Here is a 24,709-nt window from a genome sequence, read left to right as displayed (position 1 = left end):
TATCTTTCTCTATAAGGAACTTTTGTATAGATATTAATAGTAAGGGGTGGGGACCAGCTAACTGACAAAGATTGCAGTTATATGTATTTCAAACACAAGATGGTGCCATTGCACAGCACATATTCTTAAAAGATTAATCTTTGGAAAGCATAGACAAGGGCAAAACAATCTGGAAGCAAAAGAGATACGGGTCTTCATTGCAAAAAAAATCAGGAGGAGGGAGACAGCGGTGTGCATTTTCAGGAATAAATACAGCAAAGGGATACAGCTAACATATTTTTCTGTGGTTCAATCTGTCTTGAGTGAATCTGGAACAATGGAAATGAATAACAGGAACAGGCAAGTGACTTTTTTCTTTCTGTCTCTCTGCATGTATGGGGCAATATGCAATTCCATCCACTATTCAGTGCCAGAGGAAAGGAAAACAGGGTCCTTGGTGGCTAATGTGCTGAAAGATTTGAAAGTGGATGCAAAGGAGCTGTCTGCTCGGAGAGCCCGGCTGGTTTCTAAGAGCAGCAAGCAGTATTTCCAGCTGGATCCTCATTCTGGCAACATGGTATTAAAGGATAGAATAGATCGAGAGGCTCTCTGTGGTCAGAATGACCATTGTGTTCTGCTCTCTGAAATTGTGCTAGAAGATCCATTGAAGCTATATAGAATTGAAGTTCAAATAGAGGATGTGAATGATAATTCCCCCAAATTCTCGAAAGATCAATTTATTTTTGAAATACCTGAGCAAACTCACATAAATACAGTATTCCCTTTGGAGATAGCTCAAGATTCAGACAAAGGAGAAAATACTGTTCAGAATTACACACTTAGTCCTAATAAATATTTTAGGTTGAATGTGCAGAGTCACAGTGATGGTAGCAAATATGCAGAACTGGTGTTAGAGAAACTGCTAGACCGTGAGGTGGAAGCAAAGCTTTTCCTAATCCTGTCAGCTGTTGATGGAGGAATACCCCGCAAAACTGGAACCGCACAAATCATCATAGATGTTCTGGACACCAATGATAATGCTCCTCTATTTAATCAATCTGTGTACCAGGAAAAACTGATGGAAAACAGCCCATTGGAAACATTAGTCACAAGAGTTGAAGCCAGAGACAAGGATATTGGTTCCAATGCTCACATCACTTACTCATTCAGCCAAGTGCCAGAAAATGTGCTGAGATTGTTCAGGTTAAATAAAAAGACAGGGGAACTTACTATCTCAGGTATAATTGATTATGAAGAAAGACCAAAATATGAGATGAATATCAGAGCTACAGATGGAGGGGGACTTTCTGCTTACTGTAAAGTCATTGTAGAGATTGAGGATGAGAACGACAATGCTCCAGAGATTACCATCACATCCATCACCAGTCCCTTACCTGAGGACTCTCCCCCAGAGACAGTGGTGGCCCTCTTTAGTGTCACAGATGTGGACTCTGGAGACAGTGGCAGAACTGCCTGCACCACTGAAGTCAACCTGCCATTTGTACTCAAACCCACAGAGAACAACTATTACCAGCTGGTAACCCAACAACCACTGGACAGAGAAAAAGCCTCTGAGTATAACATCACCATTACAGCCACAGACAGAGGCTCTCCCAGACTCACTTCCACAAGAATACTTCATGTGCAAATCTCAGATGTCAATGACAACCCTCCAGTCTTTGAAAAGGCATTCTATGAAATGCAGTTAAGAGAAAACAATATTCCTGGTCTTCTGATCAATTCGGTCCATGCTGTTGATCTGGACACAGCGCAGAATGCCAAAGTGACCTACTCGCTTTTGCCTGGGAAGGTCAATGATGGCCCCACATCCTCTTACATCTCTATCAACTCTGAAACGGGGAACCTGTATGCCATCCGGTCTCTGGATTATGAGGAAGTACAAGATTTCCAGGTGACGGTGAGGGCTGTGGATTCAGGTTCCCCTCCACTGAGCTCAGAAGTTCCCATCCGCGTTCAGGTCGTGGATGAAAATGACAATGCCCCCTTCATCCTCTACCCTCTCCAGAATGGCACTTCCCCCTCGAATGACCTGGTTCCCCGAGGGGCAGAGACTGGCTACCTGGTCACCAAGGTGGTGGCTGTGGACAGGGATTCTGCGCAGAACTCTTGGCTTTCCTACCAGCTGCTGAAGGCCACAGAGCCGGGTCTGTTCACGGTGGGGGCCCAGAATGGAGAAGTGACCACCCTGAGGCCGGTCAGCAACCGAGACAGCTTCAAGCAGAATCTGATTGTGGTGGTCCGAGACAACGGCCATCCTCCCCAGTCCACCTCTGCCACGCTCAGAATCCTCCTAGTGGACGGCTTCTCTGACCCTTATCTGAAAAGTGTGGCTCTCCCAAAGGAGGAAACAGCGGAGGAGGAAGACCCCAGCCTGACGATGTATTTGATCATCTGCTTGGCTGCCATCTCAAGCATCTTTCTCATTTCTGTGGTGGCGTTTGTTGTAATCAAGTTGCAGAAACGTGAAAAGTTCATAGGAACCTACAACTCTGCAGCCAATTTCCCGGTGGGACCTGATTCCCAGGAGATCTCTGCGGATTCTGGTGCTGGATCTCTATCCCAGGCTTACAACTATGAGGTGTGCTTAGCTGGTGGGTCTCTGAACAGCGAGTTCAGGTTTCTCAGGCCCCTGTTTCCTGTTTTCTCTGTGGAGCCTCCTAACACTCAGCTGAATCCAAGGAGTTCCAATGATTCTGATGGAGTCCCCAGTCATGCAGGTGAAAGTCAACACGGGGTTCAGGTGAGAACACTGTTGGGAATTTGTTTTCTAATATTTAATTTTTAAGGATGGGATTCAACAAAGTGCTAAGTGAGGTATGCTTGTGTTGAATGAGGTTCACTCACACAATGAATGAATGAATGAATCTTCATTTGCGTCAGCCATCGACCATAGCAATAAAACAATACGATACAGTGGTACCTCGGGTTACAAACACTTCAGGTTACAAACACCTCGGGTTACAAACTCCGCTAACCCAGAAGTAGTACCTCAGGTTCTGACCTTTGCCCCTGGATGAGAACGGAAACCGCGTGCCGGTGGCATGACAGCAGCAGGAGGCCCCATTAGCGAAAGCGCACCTCAGGTTAAGAACTGTTTCGGGTTAAGAACGGACCTCCAGAACAAATTTAGTTTGTAACCTGAGGTACCACTGTATACAAAGAATAGAAATGAAAAGTCAATTATATAAAATACATTTTAGGGGTTTGGATCAATAGTCAAAACACTCACACAATATACTTCCCTCCTTTTGTTGCACTGCACATTCCCCAAACTTTCAGACCAGATTTAATATTACATATATGGGAAAGACAAAAACCAGTTTACATGTCATTTGTGAAAATGGATTTCAGTATTTCGTTGCAGATTCTTCAAATATAATGTCTGTCCATTGAGTACCAAACTTCATTAATCACATTTACCCAGAAATTCATTCTTTCCACTTCTGAAAATAACTCTGAGTTAGGGTATTTTACCTAAGGGAAGCCTTTTTGAAATGAGAGAATGCTTTAAGTTGGAGGCTTAATTTGCAAATCAATTGGGTTTTGCTATATAGGGCTTAAATAGGGTAGTAAATTGAGAATCCAATATATTCATCACTAAATAGTAAATATTATTTCAGAGAAATGTAAGACAGATTGTGAATTAATGAAACTGGAATACATTATTGGCAATGAGACTTTTCATGAATATATTCTGAATGCTCTGTGTAAATTATGTTCTTGCTAAAGGGGAGGAGAATATACGGTGAGTGGAAGAATGATAATTATGGGAGGTTATTGAAGATATGTCATTCCTTGGTGTGAATATGGGGATTAGAACAATACAATAAATCTTCCGGAAGGAAGTCCCAATTTCCAACAGCACCATGGAAGACTAAAACTGGCTGAACAGAAACCGGGTAAGAGAACCATTTGGGAAACAAAAGATTTTTTTTTTTAAATGGTGAGAGTTATGAAGATAAAAACTCATTATTAAAGTATGGTGTAAGACTCAAAAGAATCATGCAGACAATTATGAGGAGTCATTCGTTTGGTGCTAAGGTGCGCAGTAACTAGAGCAGTAACTTCACATCTTTCATTCAGCCATTTAAACTCCATGAGTGATACTGGAGAAAGAAGAGGCGTATAGAGATAGAACAAAAGTTGAAACTTCATCTAGATAACAAGGAAGTACTGTCAGGATCCAAGATCATAACTTGTTTGTGATGGCATTGTGCACCTCCCTCTTAGGAACTGGGGCTATTTGGGAGGAGGCTCCTGGATCTCCAGGTGGCAGTCTGAGCAGGAGAACCTCTTCATTAACTCTGACCAGTGTGCCAGCCATGCCCTTTCTGGCAACAGTGACCCACGTCAAAGTAATACCCACATTAGACTGCTATAATGTGAATTAACCTGGGACTGTCTTTGCAGAGCACTTGAAAACTTCAGTTGGCCCATACCAAGCCAGACCATTAGTCCCTCTAGCCCAGCATTGCAAACACTTTTTAGGGTTTCAGGAAGGAATCATTCCCTGCCATAGCGGTCAAAGTATGGCTGATAAAATACGTTGAACATTGCTTGCATGCCTTAAGGGTTGTGTCCTCCCGTGCATATTTGCCTGCACATCTAGATCAGCTGCTATGCTCCATTTTCCTCCACCATCTAAGCCAAACCTTGGCTTAGCTGTAGATTATTTTTTGGGTGATTGTTGGTAAGTAATTGTGGCAAAAGTCTCTTAGCTGGTGTATTTAGTTTGAGCTGGGCTGCTTTCCTGATTTTGGATTTTATTCTTGTTTTATTGAAAATGTTGTGAGCTGCCTCATAGAAAAGTAGGGTACAGATTGTGTGAACAAGCTAACAACTATTTGTGTCACTCTAATGAAGGAAAGAAGGCTTGGGAATGGAGGTTCGTAGCAAACGTTAATGCTACAAAGCTGCTGCTGGACAAAAGGTATAGTTGTTTTTGGTATAATGAGTGCCCTGCTATGATCTCAGGCATTGTATTGAGTTCATTCAAGCTGAAAAGAAACGGGATTGTCACCAAACTCATAGTACTACCATCCTTGGCAGTATAACGTTGTTGTATCGCACAGTCACAGTTCATATTTTGGGTTTTCAGAAAACGTTTGTTATGTTCCTATCTGGTAAGCATGGCATTTCATTACACTCTTCTTACTGCAGCTTAATGCCTTGGCAGCATTTATCTAATGAAAACCACATCAGCTTTCAGAAAATTACAGTGCACTTTTTTATGTCCTTTGCAGGCCAGAGCATCACTCTCTGAAGATGCTGCTCCCAGATCCGGAGCCCCAGGTTGCACTGTTAATCAGGCAACTGGGGCAAATATAAACTGTGGTCAAAATGACTGGCTTACCTATCAATAGATGAGGACAACCAACTCCATCCATCTTTCTTTCTCTGAAGACAAATAACCAAATGATCAAGTCTCATGCAAGAAACTTGACCCCTGGCCTGAAAAAATATGGGTCCTCTGCCTAAAGGAGAAAGATACCAGGAAACTCTCTTGTGCAAGCAAATAGAAAAGAACAGAAATGCTCTTGTGCTGTTCTCATTCATTTCGATGGAGCTTATGTAGGAGAATGTGTAGCTGGATTGTCCACATACATTGACCTAGTAGACAATTATATTTATGCTTTGTAGGATTTTACAGTAGCCCACTGCTCTTTTGATCTAGCTGGTTAAAGAAATGTAGGTGACTTTATTGCATGCTCATTGTTGTAATTATTCCTTAGTTTACTTTTATGCTAGCTTTGCTGCTTTCCTTCAAATATTTTCAATGGTTATAGCAATTTCTCAGAAATTCTGTTTTCTGGTTGTAATGCAGCTGTTAGTAGTATCCAGTAGCTTCATTTGAAGACCTAACGAGACAAATGAATGAGTATAATCAGTAAGGGGGAGAAGTCTGGACATAGTCCACTGGGACATTGAAAGGAATGGGAGCTTTGGAAGAGAATATTTCTCCCATTTATTTCAGCGAAGCTTGCACATAGGACTTCCATTTCTCAGTGAATTTACACTTTATTTTCTAGTCATAGTTACACTGTGTGTGCACTTTCCTGTCTAAATGCTCAATTCTATCGTTTCCTGTAGCTATATTTGTGTTAACAACTTCTCTTTCATTGGCCTAGTTTGCACATAACACTGAACTAAATCTAGATGCTCACTTGATTATTATATCACAGAACAGTTAAAAGCACAAGCGAGAGCAGTCAAGCCTAGAGAACAGTTTAAAATTTTTGCCACTCATCACTTGCAGCTCTGTAGCTTTTGGAGGAGGTCCGGGCTGACATGTAGCGCTTACATTGTGGTTAATACTAAGATATATAAACCAGCTACAAATTTTGGTTAATGAACCATAGTTAAACTGTTGAGTTGGGTTCACACATAACAGTCAGCTGCAGTTTAATGAACCATAAATTAATAAACCATAGCTTAATGTTATGTGCAAACCAGGCTGTCGAGTCCACATACACACACTGCATGTGTGCATACACATACATGTGCACATGTTTTCTCTGAAATTTAACTATTCCTGTTTTCCTGCAATTGACCCACAATCTGCGGCCAGTGTTAAAAACTGAGATATGAAAGCTAGGAGCTAAAAGGAACCTTAAACCTAGTTATGGGCGCAACAATGAAATGTCTAGGCATGCTTTTTTATAGGAAGAATACAAAACTGAAAATGAACTGCATCTAAAATATTATGCTCATTTTTCACATGGTCTAGTCCTTCCCCTGCCCAACCCCCTGATATTCTTAAGATGGTCTCTTCTCCAGTTTTCAGAGAGTAGCTGGAAGCAGGGAGACAGAAAAAGGTCCTCTTTTCCTTCCACTCTGCAGTTTTAATCTGAAATCTTAGTCACAGAAGTGTGCCCAGAGCTCTGAAACTGCTCGTGCTAATGAAATTCTCTGCCGCAAAATGTGCCTAGAAAAATGGGAGTTTCAAACACTGCGGCTGATGCTGAGAAATTGTTTGCAAGCTAATCAATACTTCTTTCCAGCAATGGAATAATGAAGCATACTGTATTTGAAAAGAACAATGTAAACTATGCTAAATCACATTATTTAAAGCTGGCCTTTAATGTTGGTTTATTTATGGTGTTTGGAACTACTCTGGTGGTGACTAGATGGACTTAACACCAAATTGATTCCAATCTTCATTCTCTACAGTGACAGGGACAATTTAGTGTTAAACCCAGCTGTCAGCCTATGATAAACTGCTACTGTAAACACTCTAAAACAGGAATTATAGACTATATTATAACAGTGTGGTTTCACAGTTATGTGGTTATGTAGTTGTGCAGTTTGGAATAGAATTTTCAGTAAACCTTTGTGTTTTGGGAATGGTATTATATTCTTACAATGACAAAAATTCACAATAGTGAAGCATTTTGAAGTCTGTGGATGAAAGGAAGTGGCAAGTAGTATTATAGTGAAACAGGATAGGAAAGAGTGCAATTTATATACAACTGGAATCAGCAGGGAACCATGCTAGTTTTAAGATATAGAATGCACATATTTCTTTTTATGCACTGTCAAGGTCATCTTTTTGTTATGAGAAGATGAAAAAGATGCTGTGTACTTTTACATATTGTTTGCTAGATTTGAATATCATTTTTGTATGTTCATAAAATAATAAAATCACTTTCTAAAATCTATGGATGGAAATGCTTTGTGAAACAGGATCCCTAGGGTGGGGCAGCAAGCATCAGCAAGGCAAACTACCAAGGCCACAAACCATAGCTTGCTTTACAGACCTGGCATGGACCAGAGGAAGGAAATTCTCCCTGATCTGCTTTACCAACCTATTGTAGTTGTAATAATTTAGAGCCATTTCCTTACAATAAACATCGGGATGGGAGTTTAGAGGACACCTGGAGAATGAAGGCATTCTGTCAATTTCCCTCAGCTTGACTATATTATTCACTACTTGTATTACTAACTGCTGGGATACTTTATAGCTTACCCTGCTGCCTATACACACATACATACACTTTAAATAAAAAGCACAAAATTACAAGTGCACAGAGTAAGATAAGACACAAAAAAGAAGGAAGTGAAAAGCCTTCAAACATTTGAAGACAGATATCATGTCCTCTTAATCTTCTCTTCTCCAGATTATATATACCTACCTCCTTCAAACTTTCACCATATAACTTGGTCTTCAAACAATCAAACATAAGAAGACAACAACAAAGTCACAGTTAAGTCCTTGGAACATTTCCCGGATTGCTACCAAGTGTAGTGACAAGAGGTTATTCCCACAAGGCCTTCCCTTATCAGTCTTCTAATTTCCTGGGGTTTCCCTGATGCCTTTTGAGGTAATGTGACATAGCTTCTAAGTGTGAGGGTGTTAAAATAAGCTGAGACCACATTGGTTATGAAACAAATAAAGTGTTTAGAAAGACGGGAAAAAATATGGAGTTTTAAAAGAAAGATGTGTAATGCAAAAGTTACTGAAAACCACCCCCCTTGGAGCAAAATAGCAAAATAAAGCCAATTAAAGCACCATCTACTTTCCTGGGACTAAGCAGTCCTTCAACTCACCAGACTCTCAGGAGAATCTTACTCCTAAGTAGCAGCCCTCTGTTTGCCTATCTCCCAGGCTTACAAAGATTTTCCTTTATTATGTTGGATTCCACATTGAACTAAAGAACCTCCACAATGGCTCCCCTTGTTAACCACAGGTTAAGAGATGTGCCAGTTCTTACATAAACAATGAGGTATTCACTACCTTAATATTTAAGCCTTAGGATATTTGCTGGGTTTCCAAGTTAATTCCATAATCCCCTCCAATGAAGAGACAGGTAAAAATATACATTCCCAAACAAATAAAATATGCAGCAGCCCGTATAAGTAAGGATCATGCAATCAGTTTCGGAAAGCAAAGTTTATTTCATTTTCCAGACAAGCGTACACGGAGCAATGGATCCAAACTACAAGAAAGAAGATTCCACCTAAACATTAGGAAGAACTTCCTGACAGTAAGAGCTGTTCGACAGTGGAATTTGCTGCCAAGGAGTGTGGTGGAGTCTCCTTCTTTGGAGGTCTTTAAGCAGAGGCTTGACAACCATATGTCAGGAGTGCTCTGATGGTGTTTCCTGCTTGGCAGGGGGTTGGACTCGATGGCCCTTGTGGTCTCTTCCAACTCTATGATTCTATGATTCTATGATTCTGGTTTGACATGTGAATTCTTTGATTAAAGCCATTTTCCAGACACACCTATGAGTTTAGGAATATACCCTCCAGAGTCCACCATTTGTGTTCTGCTTCTAGGTATGTAGCCACTAGTAGGAGTATTAGATCTTTAAACCACACATCTTGATTAGGACTATCAGAAAAGTTTAACACAGCTAAAACTGGTGCCATCTTCAAAGGTTAACCTGTGCTAAGAATAATCTCTGAAAATACACTTGACGAAAAGATTTGTTCCACTGGACAGTGCCATCACATATGAAGGTAAGTCCCAAGTTCACCACATAATCTCCTTCAATGTGAGCTTGCTGTATTAGTAATTCTGAAAAGTTTCATGGGAGTAAGACACCATTTAGGTATCAGTTTTAAAGAATTTCTCATATATGGACTGACAAGGAGCAAAAAGTTTTTTTTTCACCCACAATTTCATCTTCTGTGGCTGCAATGTCTAGTTCACATAGTCTTGGTTCCCAACAAAAACATCATATTTCCCACAAAACCACAGGTTGCCTGGGCTGCTATCCCCAGATCTAACAGGAAGTGCATTAATTGATTATACTGAAACCAGTTTTTAGTGCACTTCTGGGATCCGTTTCTCCTTGATAGGTAAGTTGTTTACACAGAAATAGTAAAGGCAAAGGGATTTAGCTGTAATAAGTTCCAGATATTGAGAGCCACCTGCAGGGACGGGTTAGAAAGTTGTAAGGAAATTTGTTCTCTTGGGAGAAATGGAATTGCTCTGTAAGATGGGTGCAATAACACTATCCTGACACAAGGTTTGCCATCTTCATTATTGATTGAGGAACATAAATGTCTAATCTGAACTGCATCAAAGTAAGGGCTGTAAATTTGGAATCTACAGAATCTGATTGTTGACTCTGGGCTTTTTACCCCCATGCATATATTTACTTGGCCAGATCTTAAATTGTTTGGGAGAGATCGAGGTTGGCAAGTTCTGGAACAGGAACAGGAATTTTGACAATTACATTATTCTGACAATGTCCAAGTCGATATAAATTCTATTTTGTCCAATTCCTGAGCTCCTATTGCATTTGATTCAACAAGGGGCTTAACTAGTATTCTTTAAATATGATTTCACCTTTTTTGGGCACTACACAAATCCTGATATGCCAGATATGCCAAGAAATGTTTGGGTATTTCCGACTTTTATCAGGATTTGAACTGTGCCCCAAGAAGGTTAAATATCAACCCGGTATTCTTCCCTTGTTTGGGGGGGGGGGAACTAAGATTCATTTTCTTTCTTTTATTTGAATGTATTATTCATTTATTTCATTTGTATCCCACTTTCCTCCAAGGAGCTCAAGGAGGTCATACATATCTTGCCTTCACAAGAACCCTGTGAGGTAGCTTAGGCTGACAGACTGTGAATGGCCAAAGTCACATAGTGAGCTTCAAGGCCAAGTGGGGATTTGAACCTGCGTCTCCCAGGTCCTAGCCTGACACTCTAACCACTGCACCACACTGGCTCTCAAAGAACAAATACAGTGGTGCCTTGCAAGAGGAAATTAATTCGTTCCGCGAGTTTTTTCGTCTTGCGGTTTTTTCGTATTGCGAAGCACGGTGTCGGAAAAGTTTTGGAAAAGCTTCAAAAATCACCAAAAACCTCAAAAAGGCTACCACACCGCGTTCTATGAGTTGCTCCTCGAAGTCAAGTCACAACTGTATTAATGGTGTTAAGAAAAAGGAAACAAACTTGCAAGACGTTTTTGTCTTGCGAAGCAAGCCCATAGGGAAAATCGTCTTGCGAAGCAGCTCAAAAACCGCAAAACCCTTTCATCTAGCGAGTTTTTCATCTTGCGAGGCATTTGTCTTGCGGGGCACCACTTAGTAATACATAGGCAAAGTTAGGGTTAGGGCAATCCTATACATAAAAACCTGGTGTAAAGTTAAGCTGGGGTAAAATATGCCAAAGCCAAACTCCATTCTGAAGCATGTCTAAGCCTGGCGGAGGGAAAACAAGCCTTGAAAGTGGGTGTTTGGGTTACATCACCCTCCTTGCCAACCTACTTTGCTAACCTGGGTTATCTGACCATTCTCAATGAGCTTAGGATCCAGCCTAAGTCCTCCCCCGGATCCTCCCCAACCATACCCACTTTCCACGACTTAAACCAGCTTAAGATCTGTCTGGCTTGGCTCAGCTGCCTGGGTCCCAGCTGGTATCCAAACAAACCCCTGTGTTGCAAAGAGAACATCAACAATGAAAATATAATAGACAATCTTTATAGAATTCCTTCAAATCATAAAAAGTTCAAAATGAAATCTTTAGTCTCAAAGTCTCTGAAAATCTTTAAATAAAGCGAGGTACCAAACTTTGTATGGTGGAAGACAAACTGTGAAGCTTTGTGTATTCAACAATGATCTCCAATAAAAAGATAAAGTGACCCCTGACCATTAGGTCTAGTCGTGGCCCACTCTGGCCACGCTTTATTGGCCGAAGGAACCGGCATACAGCTTCTGGGTCATGCAGCCAGCATGACTAAGCTGCTTTTGGTGAACAGGAGCAGCGCATGAAAACACGGTTTACCTTCCCACCGGAGCAGTACCTATTTATCTATTTGCACTTGGCGTGCTTTCGAACTGCTAGGTTGGCAGGAGCAGGGACCGAGCAACGGGAGCTCACCCCTTCACGGGGATTTGAACCGCCAACCTTCTGATCAGCAAGTCCTAGGCTCTGTGGTTTAACCCAGAGCGCCACCCACGTCCCTATGATGTCCAATACTGAACAGTAATTCCAGATATTGGCTACTGTTTCATAGAATTCTTCATCAGCATGGTGGGTGGATATAGAATGCTTCATAAACCCATCTTATTTCGAATGAATGTATATAAATAATGCAGTGCTCATGTAATAATGTAGTCACTGCAGTCATGCATTGTACAACACTTAAAAATTCACTGTTTTACTAAACATACTCCCCTTCTACCACTGATAATGAAAATAGAAAATTAAAAACGATTGTTTACATAGTTCAAAATCTGTCCCCTCTCACTTGCTTTCTCCCAGTATTATATATGGATTTATTGCATGCTCGGTGTTTATTTTCAGTATTCTGGGGCAAGCTAGCTAGATCAGTGGGGTATAAATAATAAAATTATTATTATTATTACTGATGAGAAATAGGAACAATAGGGAAACATATTCAGAGGGCTAGTCATCTTAGCCTGTTGCAGAAAGAAACAACAGTTTTCTGGACCAGTTCATCAGATGTAAGAAAACCTTGAGCACCATAGGCATGAAATTGGGAGATAGATCAGAACAATTAACATAACAGCATCTTTCCATAGGTTGACTTAAAAATTGTAAAGCAAATTGGTACACATGACTAGTTGCTATTTGGTGTTCCTTAGGAATAATAGACTATTATCAAAAATTAATTGGGTTTTGCTTGAAGTCTTCCCCCTGCCCAGAAAAACACTGAGGAAGGACTAAAACTGGTGTAATTATTCATTGAACCTCTAAGTGTCGCTGTTTGCTCATAAGCCAAGAACTACAAATCCCTGTTCTGCTCTCATTCCGCAAACAATACACAAAGCTCACATCCAGCGAGTCTGGATTTGCAGGAGGAAATATCTAGGGAGCCTTTGGAACCTTTGTAAGGTCCAAACTGGACAATAAGGGCACAACAATCTGACATTCTACCTGGAAATGGCTGGAAGGATTCTGTGCTATCAAAGGAATAGTGTGCTTTGCTTTGTGCTGGCGATGGTCTGGGAGGTAGCTTCTGGGCAAATACATTATTTGATTCCTGAGGAAATGGAGAAAGGTTCTTTTGTAGGAGATATTGCAAAGGATCTTGGACTGAGCGTGAAGGAGTTATCAAGTGGAGACACCAGGATAATTTCCAGAGGTATGAAGCAATATTTTTCACTTGATTTGAGAAATGGACTTTTGTTTATCAAGGAAGTAATTGACAGGGAGCAGATTTGCCACCAGGTAGAAAAATGTCTGTTAAATTTTGAGATTCTTGTGAAGGATAAAGTGAAGTTTTTTATGGCTAAAGTTGAAATAACTGATATCAATGACAACTCACCCGGCTTCCCTGTAGAGGAGTTTGAATTAACAATTGCTGAAAACTCAGGTCTTGGGGCAAGGTTTCTTTTACCAGGGGCTCAGGATCCAGATCTAGGGACGAATTCTCTCCAGAGCTACCATCTCAGTAGCAACAGACACTTTTCCTTGGATGTACAAACTGGAGTTGATGGGATCAAATACGCAGAACTAGTCCTTGAAAAGCTGTTAGATCGAGAAGAACAAAAAGTGCACCAACTAATTCTCACTGCTGCTGACAGAGGAGAACCTGCCAGGTCTGGTACTGTGCAAATCCGTGTTGCTGTTGCAGATGTAAATGACAATGCTCCTATTTTCAGTAAGTCTCTGTATGAAGCGGACGTTATGGAAAACATGCTTAAAGGGTCGCACGTGTTAATTCTGAATGCAACTGACCTTGATGAGGGAATAAACTCAAAGGTAATGTATTCATTCAGAAAAATTTCAGACAAAGCTTCCAAAATATTCCACTTGGATTCCGCAACAGGGCAGATATCAGTCATTGGGAATATTGACTTTGAAGAATCTATAGCACATGAAATGGAAGTCCAAGCACAAGATGGGGCTGGCTTGTCTACTCGTGCTAGAGTAGTCATAAGAGTCATGGATGCGAATGACAATCTACCGGAGATTGCAATTACACCACTTTTCAGCAAGGTTGAAGAAAGTTCTCCTCCAGGAACTGTAATAGGTCTTATAAATATAAATGACAGAGATGATGGGGAAAATGGAGAAGTCTCATGTTCTATACCAGCAGGACTTCCGTTTCTTTTGAAGAAAGCATTTGACAACTATTACAACTTGGAGATTGCAAGTGTCCTTGACAGGGAGAGGGTCTCAGAATATAACATCACAATAATAGCAAGTGACCAAGGGATTCCTTCTCTCTCAACAACTGCTTACTTCCCACTAGAAATATTAGATGAAAATGACAACCCACCCACCTTTAAAAATACAGCATTCACTTTTTATCTTGAGGAAAATAACCACAGAAGTGAATTCATTACTATTTTGAAGGCACATGACTCTGATTGTGAGGAAAATGGCAGAATAATTTACTCTATCATCAAAAGAGATATTGTGCAGCCCAGTGCTAAGAAAGTCTACTCAGAAGTGAATTCCAGTGAGCTCAATGGGACTTACTCTCAAATACGTGAGCATGAGACTAAAGTCAAAAATACCTTCCTTCCTACCTACCTCTCAATTAACTCTGAAACTGGAGCAATCTATGCCCTACACTCCTTTGACTATGAAGAGATCAGGGAGATTAATTTCCTTGTCAAGGCTCAGGATGGAGGTTCTCCACCACTCAGCTCCAACGTCTCAGTGACTCTCTTCATCCTGGACCAGAATGACAATGCTCCCCAAATCCTTTACCCTTCCCCTCCCACTGATGGCTCCACAGGGATAGAGCTGGCCCCTCGCTCCTCTGAGCCAGGCTACTTGGTCACAAAGGTGGTGGCCGTGGATGCGGACTCTGGCCAGAATGCCTGGCTCTCCTACCAGCTGATCAAGGCCACCGAGCCAGGGCTCTTCACTCTGGGGCTCCACACGGGAGAGATCAGGACAGCCCGCTTCTTTCTGGAGAAGGATGCCCTCAAGCAAAGCCTGGTGGTTTTAGTCAAGGACAATGGGCAGCCACCTCTCTCTGCTTCAGCCACTCTGACTGTGGTGCTGGCTGACACCATCCCTGCAATCCTCTCAGACCTGAGCAGCATCTCAGCATCTGAAGACCCACAATCTGATGGTGAGCTCACTTCGTACCTGGTGACTGCAGTAGCTGCTGTCTCCTGCTTGTTCTTCACCTTTCTGCTTTTGTTACTAGCTTTTAGACTTTATAGGTGGAGAAACTCACAATTGTGTGACTCAGGATTTGGAAATTTCAATGGAGTACCTGTTTCACAGTTTGTGGGCATTGATGGTGTCCGGGCTTTTCTTCAGTCTTACTGCCCTGATGGCTCACTAACTACCTGCTCCCAAAACAATAAAATTGCTTTTCCAATTGGAAGTTGTACAGATATTCTCTCATCTCATCCAGCTGCTGATAATCTAGGTCCTTTATTAACTATGGGAGATCCAAGCACTGATACAGTACGACAAAACTCTGAGCAGGTGAGTTGCATTTTCTAAAATTAAGATTGCTCACATTTTACAATGTACAAAGCAGAAACAAGCTGAATGTGATACAGTCTGCAGAGCTCATTGGGCACTGAGCTAAGAATTGTGCAAAGTGGATTTGTATTTAAATTAGCCATGTATTTTCAGTAACACGCCACCAAACATTAGGTGATTTGCACTCCATAAATTCAGAAAGTGAGTGGCATTCCCCCCCCCCCCCCGCTTTCTTTGCACTTTCTTTGCTGTCTAGGGACCATGGCTGAATTTTTTAGTGGCAAGCAATGGGAAAGAAATGGGCATAAAGGAAAAAAACACTTGCAGACAAAAGGTCCTATTAAAGTGTTTCCTTAATAGATGTCATTTGGGTTCGTTACTGGGTTGGATTTATCTATATCACCAGGGAGAGGTTCGTTGCTCTTGGCAAGTAGCTGCTTAAACAATCCGAAGTCAAGCTGGCATTGGGAACTGGCATTATTGGGCCACAGCAAGGGGCCTACGAGCAATCCCTGAGGTCTCCGATTCCAGGTGCTTCTCCTTGCTTGTTCGGATGCTGTCTCTGAGTCAATGAGCAGAGATAGGAGGGAGGAAAATGTGCAGCTACCACTGCTCACCTCTCCCTCTGGTCATTGAACACGGCTGGAGGAGGCAAGAGCTGAGTGTATTTATTATTGTTCTACTTGCCCTAATTAATTTTTCTAAATTGTCTTGAAATCTCTGGTGAAAGATGGTTTTAGATATATAGAGCAGACAACTGAAATATTTGCTGCTGCAAACAAAGTAACTTTCCTTAACGTTCAACAACTCTGGCTACAACTGATCAATCCTTGGTTTCAGTTCTCTGCTGGCATTTCTTCTTGCCTTCCCCACTTTTGGAACACTTCTTTTCTACTGTCATTACAAAAACTCTGCTGGACCACAGTTGAGGCACCAGAATTGAAAACAGAAGTTTCCATATATTAGTGAGCTGGGTTTAGTTAGTAGGTGGTTGTACCTTAGGTCAGGTCAGACCAGGCAATGACCAGAAGGATATCCTGTCCTTTCCAGCTTGGCACCTGGTGATTATGGCTTACTGAGCAAGGTTCTTCCCAAGGGCCCTCCAAAACCTGAAGCTGAGACTGACCATCAAACCTGAATCTACTTGCACTCCACTAGCCATTTGAAAGCAATGCAACACAATATAAAAATGGATTCTTTCCCACCATGAAGAAGAAGAGTTTGGATTTGATATCCCGCTTTATCACTACCCTAAGGAGTCTCAAAGCGGCTAACATTCTCCTTTCCCTTCCTCCCCCACAACAAATACTCTGTGAGGTGAGTGAGGCTGAGAGACTTCAAAGAAGTGTGACTGGCCCAAGGTCACCCAGTAGATGCATGTGGAGGAGTGGGAAAGCGAACCCGGTTCACCAGATTACGAGTCCACCGCTCTTAACCACTACACCACACTGGCTATGATTCTTAAGATGAGATGCCTGTGCTTGGGTAGAAAGGACACTGAGGGAGGAAAGGGCAGATTTCTAATCCCCTGGGAGCTAGTGAATTTTATACCATCCTTGGCTGCCATGTCTTTCTGTTGGTGTAAACTAAGGCTATGTAAACACTAGCAGCTTAAAACACAGCGAGGTAGATTTTCCTAGCTACATTTCAAGTCACATTTTCACATTGCTGCATACACCAGAGAGGGGGCAGGGTCCAAGATGTCTTCACTGGTGCACTTTATCAATGGTACTGAAAGCTGCTGAGATATCAAGCAAAAGAATCAAGGATTATCATCCATCAGAGAGACCAAGGCTTATTCAGTCCTGAACCCAGGCATCAACCAGACAGGAATGGATCCAGAAAATCATTCTCATGTTGCAGTTGTTCCACCACAACTCTTTCAATCACCTTCCCCAGAATGAAACTACTTGTGACTTGGTAATAGTTGCTGTAAGCCAATTTGTCCAGGGCTGGCTTTTTCAGTAGTGCCCACACCAACTTCTTTAAGTCAGCAAGTGCCACTCCTTCATGCAAAAATAAAAATAAAGACCTACGCCGCTTGGACCCATCCAGTCAAGCCCCAGGCTCAGTTTCAACAGCCAAGATGGGCAGGGATTGAGAGGGTATCCCTGCAAGCACCCTGTCCATGTCTTCAGGCTGCAGAAGCTGAAACTGACCCCACAAAGTTGTCCAACCATCTCGTCCTCTGTTGTCCCCTTCTCCATCTTTCCCAACATCAGGGTCTTCTCTTCTCATGAGGTTGCCAAAGTATTGTAGCCTCAGCTTCAGGATCTGTCCACCCCACACACTAAATATTCACCAGCAGGTTACATCTGAGTGAAGGCGTAGGCAAGGCTATGTAGCGTAAAATCTGAGCCCACATCTCCAAACAGACACATACGGCTCCTCCCCCTTCTCTCCCTCATCCCAGCAACCCTACTCCCACACTGGAAGAAGACACTTCAAAAAAACCCATGTGACTGTACTCTGAATTAGGTTGATTAAAAATATATATAAGGTGGAAATTGTCATTAGATCAATAGTCACTGATTACTTTTGACACAATCCTGTTGATGAGGAGGTACACTGTGTTACTCATCCATTGTGGTGCTTATCCAATCTCCATTGAGCTTTCTAGACGGGATGCAGTATGTTAATGGAAGTTTGTTTTTATACCTATTATTAAATAAAAAGGAATGAAATGTTATTTTGCAAAGCTTTTTAAAACACTGCATTTACCAACTGATCCATTGGGTGTCACTGTTCACCAATAAGGAGAGAAACTGGATTGAACCAGCTAGACCACCGAGAAGCAAAAACACAAAAGGTTTATTATAATCTCTGACCTAAAAGAAAAAGGAGGATCTTGTTTGATGGAAAATAAAAGGAAGACTTAAATAGGCACATTAGTCTATTAAGAGAGCCTAGTTTAAACACTGGTGCCTGTTATCTATGGACTGATAGGACCTGGCAGAGGCTGAAATGGCTTCTATACAAATATTCTTGGATAGAAGGAGACAGTCATCCTGCCTTGTGCTGCTAGCTGTTTTTCAGGCAGTTACTGGACAGATCCATTATTCAGTTCCTGAGGAACTGCAGGAAGGTTCTTTTGTTGGGGATATCTCACAGGATCTGGGATTGGATATGAAGCAACTCTTGCCTGGCGGTGTCCGGATTATTACAGAAGGTAGGACACAATACTTTGCCCTCAATTTCCAAAATGGTCATTTATATATTAATGAAAGACTAGATAGAGAAGAAATATGTGGACGTCTGTTAACTTGTATTTTGAAGCTGGAGATTCTTATTCAGGAGCAGCTAAAAGTCTATACAGTAGAAATTGAAATCGAAGATATCAATGACAATGCACCAGCGTTCCAAGTGGAGACATTGCAGCTAAATATCCGAGAAAATACAGCTGTGGGATCTCGATTTCTTCTTCCAGATGCACAGGACCCAGACTTAGGAGTGAACTCTTTACAGAGCTATCAAATCAGCCCTAACAGACACTTCTTCCTTGATGTGCAAATGACAGCAAGTGGAGCCAAATATGCTGAGTTAGTACTGGAAAAGTCTATGGATCGAGAAGCAGAAGCTTTCCATGACTTAATCCTTACAGCCAGTGATGGGGGAAATCCTGTCAAATCCGGAACTGCACACATCAAAGTTTCCGTTGAAGATGCAAATGACAATGCACCAGTTTTTTCAGAATCTGTTTATAAAGTGACCACTGCAGAAAACATTCCTGTCAATTCCCTGCTTGTAACAGTCAATGCTACTGATCTGGATGAAGGCATTAATTCAGAGATAACATATGCATTCAGGCAGGTATCAGAAAAGGCTTCAAACAGTTTCCATTTGGATCCGAGAACTGGAGAAGTAAGGGTGAGGCAGGAGATAGATTTTGAAGAATGTGCTTTGTATGAAATGGAGGTTCAAGCCCGTGACGGAAGAGGGTTATCAGGTCGAGCGAATATTTTGTTGGCTATTACTGATGTAAATGATAATGCACCAGAAATTGCAGTCACATCTCTTACTAATGCTGTGAGTGAAGACTGCCCAGAAGGAACTGTAATTGCACTGTTAAAAGTAATAGACAGGGATTCAGAAGACAATGGGCTGGTTACATGCTCCATCTTTGGCAACCCGCCATTTCATTTAGAGAAAACGTTTGATAATTATTACAGTTTAGTGACTGGCAGAACCCTGGACCGAGAAGATGTATCTAATTACAATCTTACAGTTATTGCAACAGATAAAGGAAATCCTCCTCTCTCCACAACCACCACTATTCAGCTGAAAATATTAGATAAAAATGATAATCCACCCACCTTTGAAAAGAGGTCCTATGTTACTTCAATTAAAGAAAATACTTCAGCTGGAGCCTCTGTTTTAACACTAAAAGCAACTGATCCTGACTGGGAGATGAATGGCAAAATTACTTATTCAATCACTGAAGGTGAGATGAGTTACTCCTACTTCTCTTCCTGCCTTTCTATAAACTCTGAGACTGGAGTAATCTATGCCCTACGGTCCTTTGATTATGAAGAGATCAAAGAGATTAAGTTCCTTGTCAAGGCCCAGGATGGAGGTTCTCCACCACTCAGCTCCAACGTCTCAGTGACTCTCTTCATTTTGGACCAGAATGACAATGCTCCCCAAATCCTGTACCCCTCCCCTCCCACTGATGGCTCCACAGGGATAGAACTGGCCCCTCGCTCCTCTGAGCCAGGCTACCTGGTCACTAAGGTGGTGGCCGTGGATGCGGACTCTGGCCAGAATGCCTGGCTCTCCTACCAGCTGATCAAGGCCACCGAGCCAGGGCTCTTCACTCTGGGGCTCCACACGGGAGAGATCAGGACAGCCCGATTCTTTCTGGAGAAAGATGCCCTCAAGCAAAGCCTGGTGGTTTTAGTCAAGGACAATGGGCAACCTCCAATGTCGGCTTCAGTCACTATCACTGTGGTCTTGGCTGACAACATCCCTGACATGCTGACCGATCTGGGCACCATCTCAGCTCCTATCAGTCTTGAGTCTGACCTCACTTTCTACCTGGTGACTGCAGTGGCTTTTGTCTCCTGCTTGTTCTTCACTTTCCTCCTTGTATTATTGGTACTAAGGCTTCGCAAGTGGAGACATTCTCAGTTGTGTGACACTGGAAGTGTAAATTTAAATGGGGTTCCTGTTTCACAGTTTGTCGGCATTGATGGAGTCAGGGCATTTCTTCAGACTTATTGCCATGAGTTTTCACTGACTTCGGGCTCTCGGAAAAGTCAGATTTTTTTCCCCATTGAAAGCTGTACAAACACACTGGCAGGACATCAGGCTTCTCAAATCTCTGGACTTCAGTTTACTGCAAATGATTCAAATATCAATAAGGAAGGGCAGAGCTGCGAACAGGTATGTTTTGCTTTCACTAAACTTTGAAAAGGTTTTATAAGACCTTATGTCAATATAGTATTTATCTAGTTGAATTATTTTTACCTTTAATTTGATGTTCAAGAATAACTTCACTGCAACTGAACAAGTGTTTCTGTAAGAATCACCGTAAGAACTGAAACATTTAAAAATCTTGATCATCTTGAAGATAATTTTGCCTTTTTTGACTTAATTCACACTGTAATTTGCTGTTTCTCATTTAATCTAAGTTTAACTCACTTCTTAAGAAACCTCTCCTTTGTTTAATGTTTGGGTTAAATAAAAGTGGATCTTCATATGTATTGTTGCCACCCCAATCTCCAAGCAATGTGAGATTCCATGAATTCTAGGTGCTTACCCAGTGTTCGTGTTTCCTTTTGGAATGAGGGACAGTGGAGACTGTGGTATCTTTATGATATATGGTTTATTTACACATATATACAACCTGAGCCTATGATGGAGGGGTTTTGCTTCCACCATAGCCAAACCTTGGATTCAACCAGAAATCAGGCGTAACTCTGTATCCCAGCTTCCCAGCCTGCAGACTCTCTTCTACCTTCCAGCTCATGTAACTAAACTCTCAATTCTGGCCTTTATCTTTCTAACTACAGGTTTGTTGAGGGAGGGAAGTCTACCTTTTGTCATGCAGCACAGAGACACTTCCTTTGTTACCTTAAAGGTCCATACTTAGAGGGCCATTATCACATCAGGAAGTTAGCCTAACTATTCCAGGAATTGAATCCATGCTGGATTCATGAATTAGAAGGGGGGCATAACAGTATTTAAATAAGAAGAAACAGGGAGGTCTTCATCTGCTTCAAAGTCCAAGCCAGAGAGTAAAACATAGCAGTAGTCAAGGTGGGAGATGCCTAGAGAATTTTAGGTAAGGGGATAGATAGCTGAACCCGTTGTAGGAGAAAGTGATAGACTGAATATGGGAAGCACAGGAGTAGGGGCTCAAGAATAAAACAACAACTTCATATGTGGTCAGCAAAATGGTTGGTGAAATTCTCAATTTGGTATGTGCTTTGGCTATTAAAAAAAATCTCTGGGCTCTCTAATAAGACCCTCTTAAAATGCAGCTGAGCTTTTGTGTATCTGCAACACTAAAGTTCATTTTTTCATGATTGTAGATGATAACTCACATTCTACTCTATCACATGCTTTTTTGGGAAAGTAAAAGAAGACTATTTCCACTGTATCTTAATCAAGAGTTTTAAAAGTGCCAAGCTTTTTAAATCTTTAACTCCATGTTGGACTAAACTGGCATGCCCAGGCACTTCATTGCCCTATTTCTCCCTATCATAATGATCATCTGACAGATGAGCAGTCCAACCACGGGGAGCACCCCTAGTAGCAGGGCAGGAATAAATATTAAAATTACTTTTTTGTTGCAGTATGCTACAGATTGTAGATGGGTAGGCACTGGCAGTGGGTCAGCATTTGTGGGATGGCAATATAACCCTTGCTTTATAGCAAAAATTGCACCTCATCTACATTGCAGCTGCACATGGGGTTCCACTGGCAGACATCTTGCATCAATTTATTTAGTGAATTTTATTCTATTTTACCATTGTTAAGTTTTATTGGTATCAAGGTGTTATTTCCATGTTATGGAGCTCTATTACTATCATTTTGTAACAGCAAAATCAGTAGTGTTGTTCATAATGTCAGAGGCATGGAAGTTTTCCTTTATTTATATTCTATATTCTAGTTTTTTTCTACACATGAATGAAATGGTGATAGTATTCTCACTCTTACCCCACTCCCACCAGTTGTTTTCCCATCCTAATGCAGAGAGAATGAAAAGTTGACATTTTGGGGGGAAAGCAACTTTATACAAAACAGGATGAACACTGAATCACTAATCAACTTCATTGCCTTCCTACAGAACATCTATCTTGTCTGGACTGAGCTTTGGTTTATTAGCCCATATCCAACACATTACTATCCCAAGCACCTTTTAAGAACATTCATTGTGTCATCTACACTAGACAAAGAGGAGAAATAGAGCTGGGTGCCATAAGCATAGTGATGATGCCTCATTATCATCTCTAGATAATTTCCTCCTACAGCTGGGTACATGTTACTCAATAGGATAAATGTTGTGGAGTGAAACAGGAGTACTACAGTATAACTGTTTGGGACTAACATGACAGGCAAGAAGAGAACCAAGGGGACACAATGCCCCCAAACCAGAAGACGATTCAGAAGTATATTATAATTGATATATCAAAACATCAAATTGATAAACTTTGAGAGATCCAGAAGAATCAACAAGATTGCACTCCATGTGTTCCTCTCCTAGCACGTTTTCTGTGGGGGTGACCAAAGTGCCCCCAAACCATGACAGAATTCAGACTGAAATAGATCCAAATAATCCATTTCATCCAGGCATGTCTGAGGTTGAGAAGCCACTGTCTAGTAAAGCCACTTGCCCAAGAAAGGGGGAATAGCAACTGGCCAATTGCGGTGTGGTGGTGGTGGGGAATCATCCATATATTTTTGAGGAGTAGTCTCAGAGGTGCCTCCTTCAAGGCTGCTGGGATCTTCTCTTCTTTAAGGAAGTACTTATTGCCACCTGAACCCAATTTACTACCCCTTCTGGGTTGACGCTGTGGTGGGCAACAAGAGTTGAACATAGAGGGGGAACACCTCTCCGATAATATCAAGCTGCAAATAACATTAAGTTGCAATAGTGAAAATTCATTCCAGCAAAAGAGTCTGGATGGGACCACAGGAACTTCCAGTCCTATAATCAATCCATCACTCAAGTCATTTTTCTATGAAATGCTTTGGGAATAAGTCACACTGGATCATTGAGGATTCTTGTAAACTGCAGATGAATAAGCTCCATTGCTACTTAGCAGCTCCTCTGGATGGCATTTCTCAGATACAACTCTGGTGGATGTGAAGGAATCTCTGTTCACCACAATCATTACCATGACTGAACATGTAAAACAGGCTCTAGCCTGTGTGCAGTAACATCTGCTCCTACACCCTGTGTGCTAGACATTTCATTCATGACTCCTGTGATCTTTTAATTTGAAAAAATGATGGATGAATCAGCATTATCTAATAAATGTTGATGGAGGTACACCAGCATTTCTACTTCTTTGAATGTCAGAATGAGGCGTAGAACCATATTTTAATGGCAGTGCTTTAAATGCTCACAACCATATGGTTAGTAAGCGTAAAAATTATTTCTGTTACACAACAAAGCAATATTTTAACTGTAAGGATAGGTAGCCGTGTTGGCCTGCCATAGTCAAAATAAAAAAATTCCTTCCTGTAGCACCTTAAAGACCAACTAAGTTAGTTCTTGGTATAAGCTTTCGTGTGCATGCGTGAGGTTGATGGACTTCCATTTCATGCGGCTCAATGTGGTGCCTTCCATGGTTCCAGTTCCATGGTTCCAGTTACAGATAGGTAGCCGTGAAGAAGTGTGCATGCACACGAAAGCTTATACCAAGAACTAACTTAGTTGGTCTTTAAGGTGCTACAGGAAGGAATTTTTTTATTTTAACTGTAAGGAGTTAAACTAAGAAGGTAAACATGAGTTTAACTATAAGCAGCTAGTAAGAAGGAAATGACATAATCAGATAATTGTTTCTGATGCATAACTTAATAAAACCAAGGTATTTGGATTTAAACTGAAATAAACTAAAAGACTGTAGCCCAGCATATGCTTTGTGTGCAAAAGATCTCAGGTACAATCCATATAATCTCCAGAAAAGCTTGGAAAGTCTCCTCTCCGAAGAAACCCTGGAGAAACCCACAGTATCTCAGGCAGTACAATGTTAGCTGTTTGCAGGTGAAGTGGGAATCTTTTGACTCTCGTTCCCTGATCAGCCTTAAAGGGAGTTATTTTTGTCAACTCTGCACTATTGAGTGTGTATTTGTTCCAAATTAAACAAGTCATTTTCTTAAGCA

General features: G+C 41.4%; 3 protein-coding genes across 3 annotated transcripts in view; all 3 read left to right on the top strand.

Moving 5' to 3' along the window:
- The window catches only part of LOC310713858 (uncharacterized protein), a 74,676-nt gene extending 67,018 nt beyond the window's left edge, over nucleotides 1-7,658 (top strand). Inside the window, exon 4 of the mRNA XM_083518421.1 lies at nucleotides 5,244-7,658. Within this exon, the coding sequence (XP_083374547.1) occupies nucleotides 5,244-5,363 (120 nt within the window). The 3' untranslated portion in view covers nucleotides 5,364-7,658. The remainder of the gene's footprint in view (nucleotides 1-5,243) is intronic.
- Nucleotides 7,659-12,970: 5,312 nt separating this feature from the next.
- LOC310713857 (protocadherin gamma-A12-like) lies at nucleotides 12,971-15,394 on the top strand (the record flags this gene model as incomplete). Its single annotated transcript, XM_083518420.1, has 2 exons — nucleotides 12,971-14,129; nucleotides 14,520-15,394. 2 exons carry the CDS (start codon nucleotides 12,971-12,973, stop codon nucleotides 15,392-15,394), a joined length of 2,034 nt encoding a protein of 677 aa, XP_083374546.1.
- A 2,578-nt stretch (nucleotides 15,395-17,972) lies between these two features.
- LOC310714126 (protocadherin gamma-A10-like) lies at nucleotides 17,973-22,815 on the top strand. The gene is made up of 2 exons (XM_083519183.1): nucleotides 17,973-20,758; nucleotides 22,668-22,815. Exons 1-2 carry the CDS (start codon nucleotides 18,341-18,343, stop codon nucleotides 22,785-22,787), a joined length of 2,538 nt encoding a protein of 845 aa, XP_083375309.1. The 5' UTR covers nucleotides 17,973-18,340; the 3' UTR covers nucleotides 22,788-22,815.
- Nucleotides 22,816-24,709: the final 1,894 nt, after the last annotated feature.

This window comes from Podarcis liolepis, assembly GCF_965112155.1.
Source record: "Podarcis liolepis genome assembly, chromosome: 8".
NCBI classification, from domain to species: Eukaryota; Metazoa; Chordata; class Lepidosauria; order Squamata; family Lacertidae; genus Podarcis; species Podarcis liolepis.
The sequence above is the reverse complement of the archived record's forward strand: the minus strand, read 5'-3'. Positions and strand labels throughout refer to the sequence as shown.

Bases quoted from the DNA above. Each gene is read 5' to 3' on its own strand.
- LOC310714126 (XM_083519183.1), top strand. From the start codon at position 18,341: ATGGCTTCTATACAAATATTCTTGGATAGAAGGAGACAGTCATCCTGC. The intron at 20,759-22,667 runs GTATGTTTTGCT...GCCTTCCTACAG, and splicing joins AAGGGCAGAGCTGCGAACAG to AACATCTATCTTGTCTGGAC.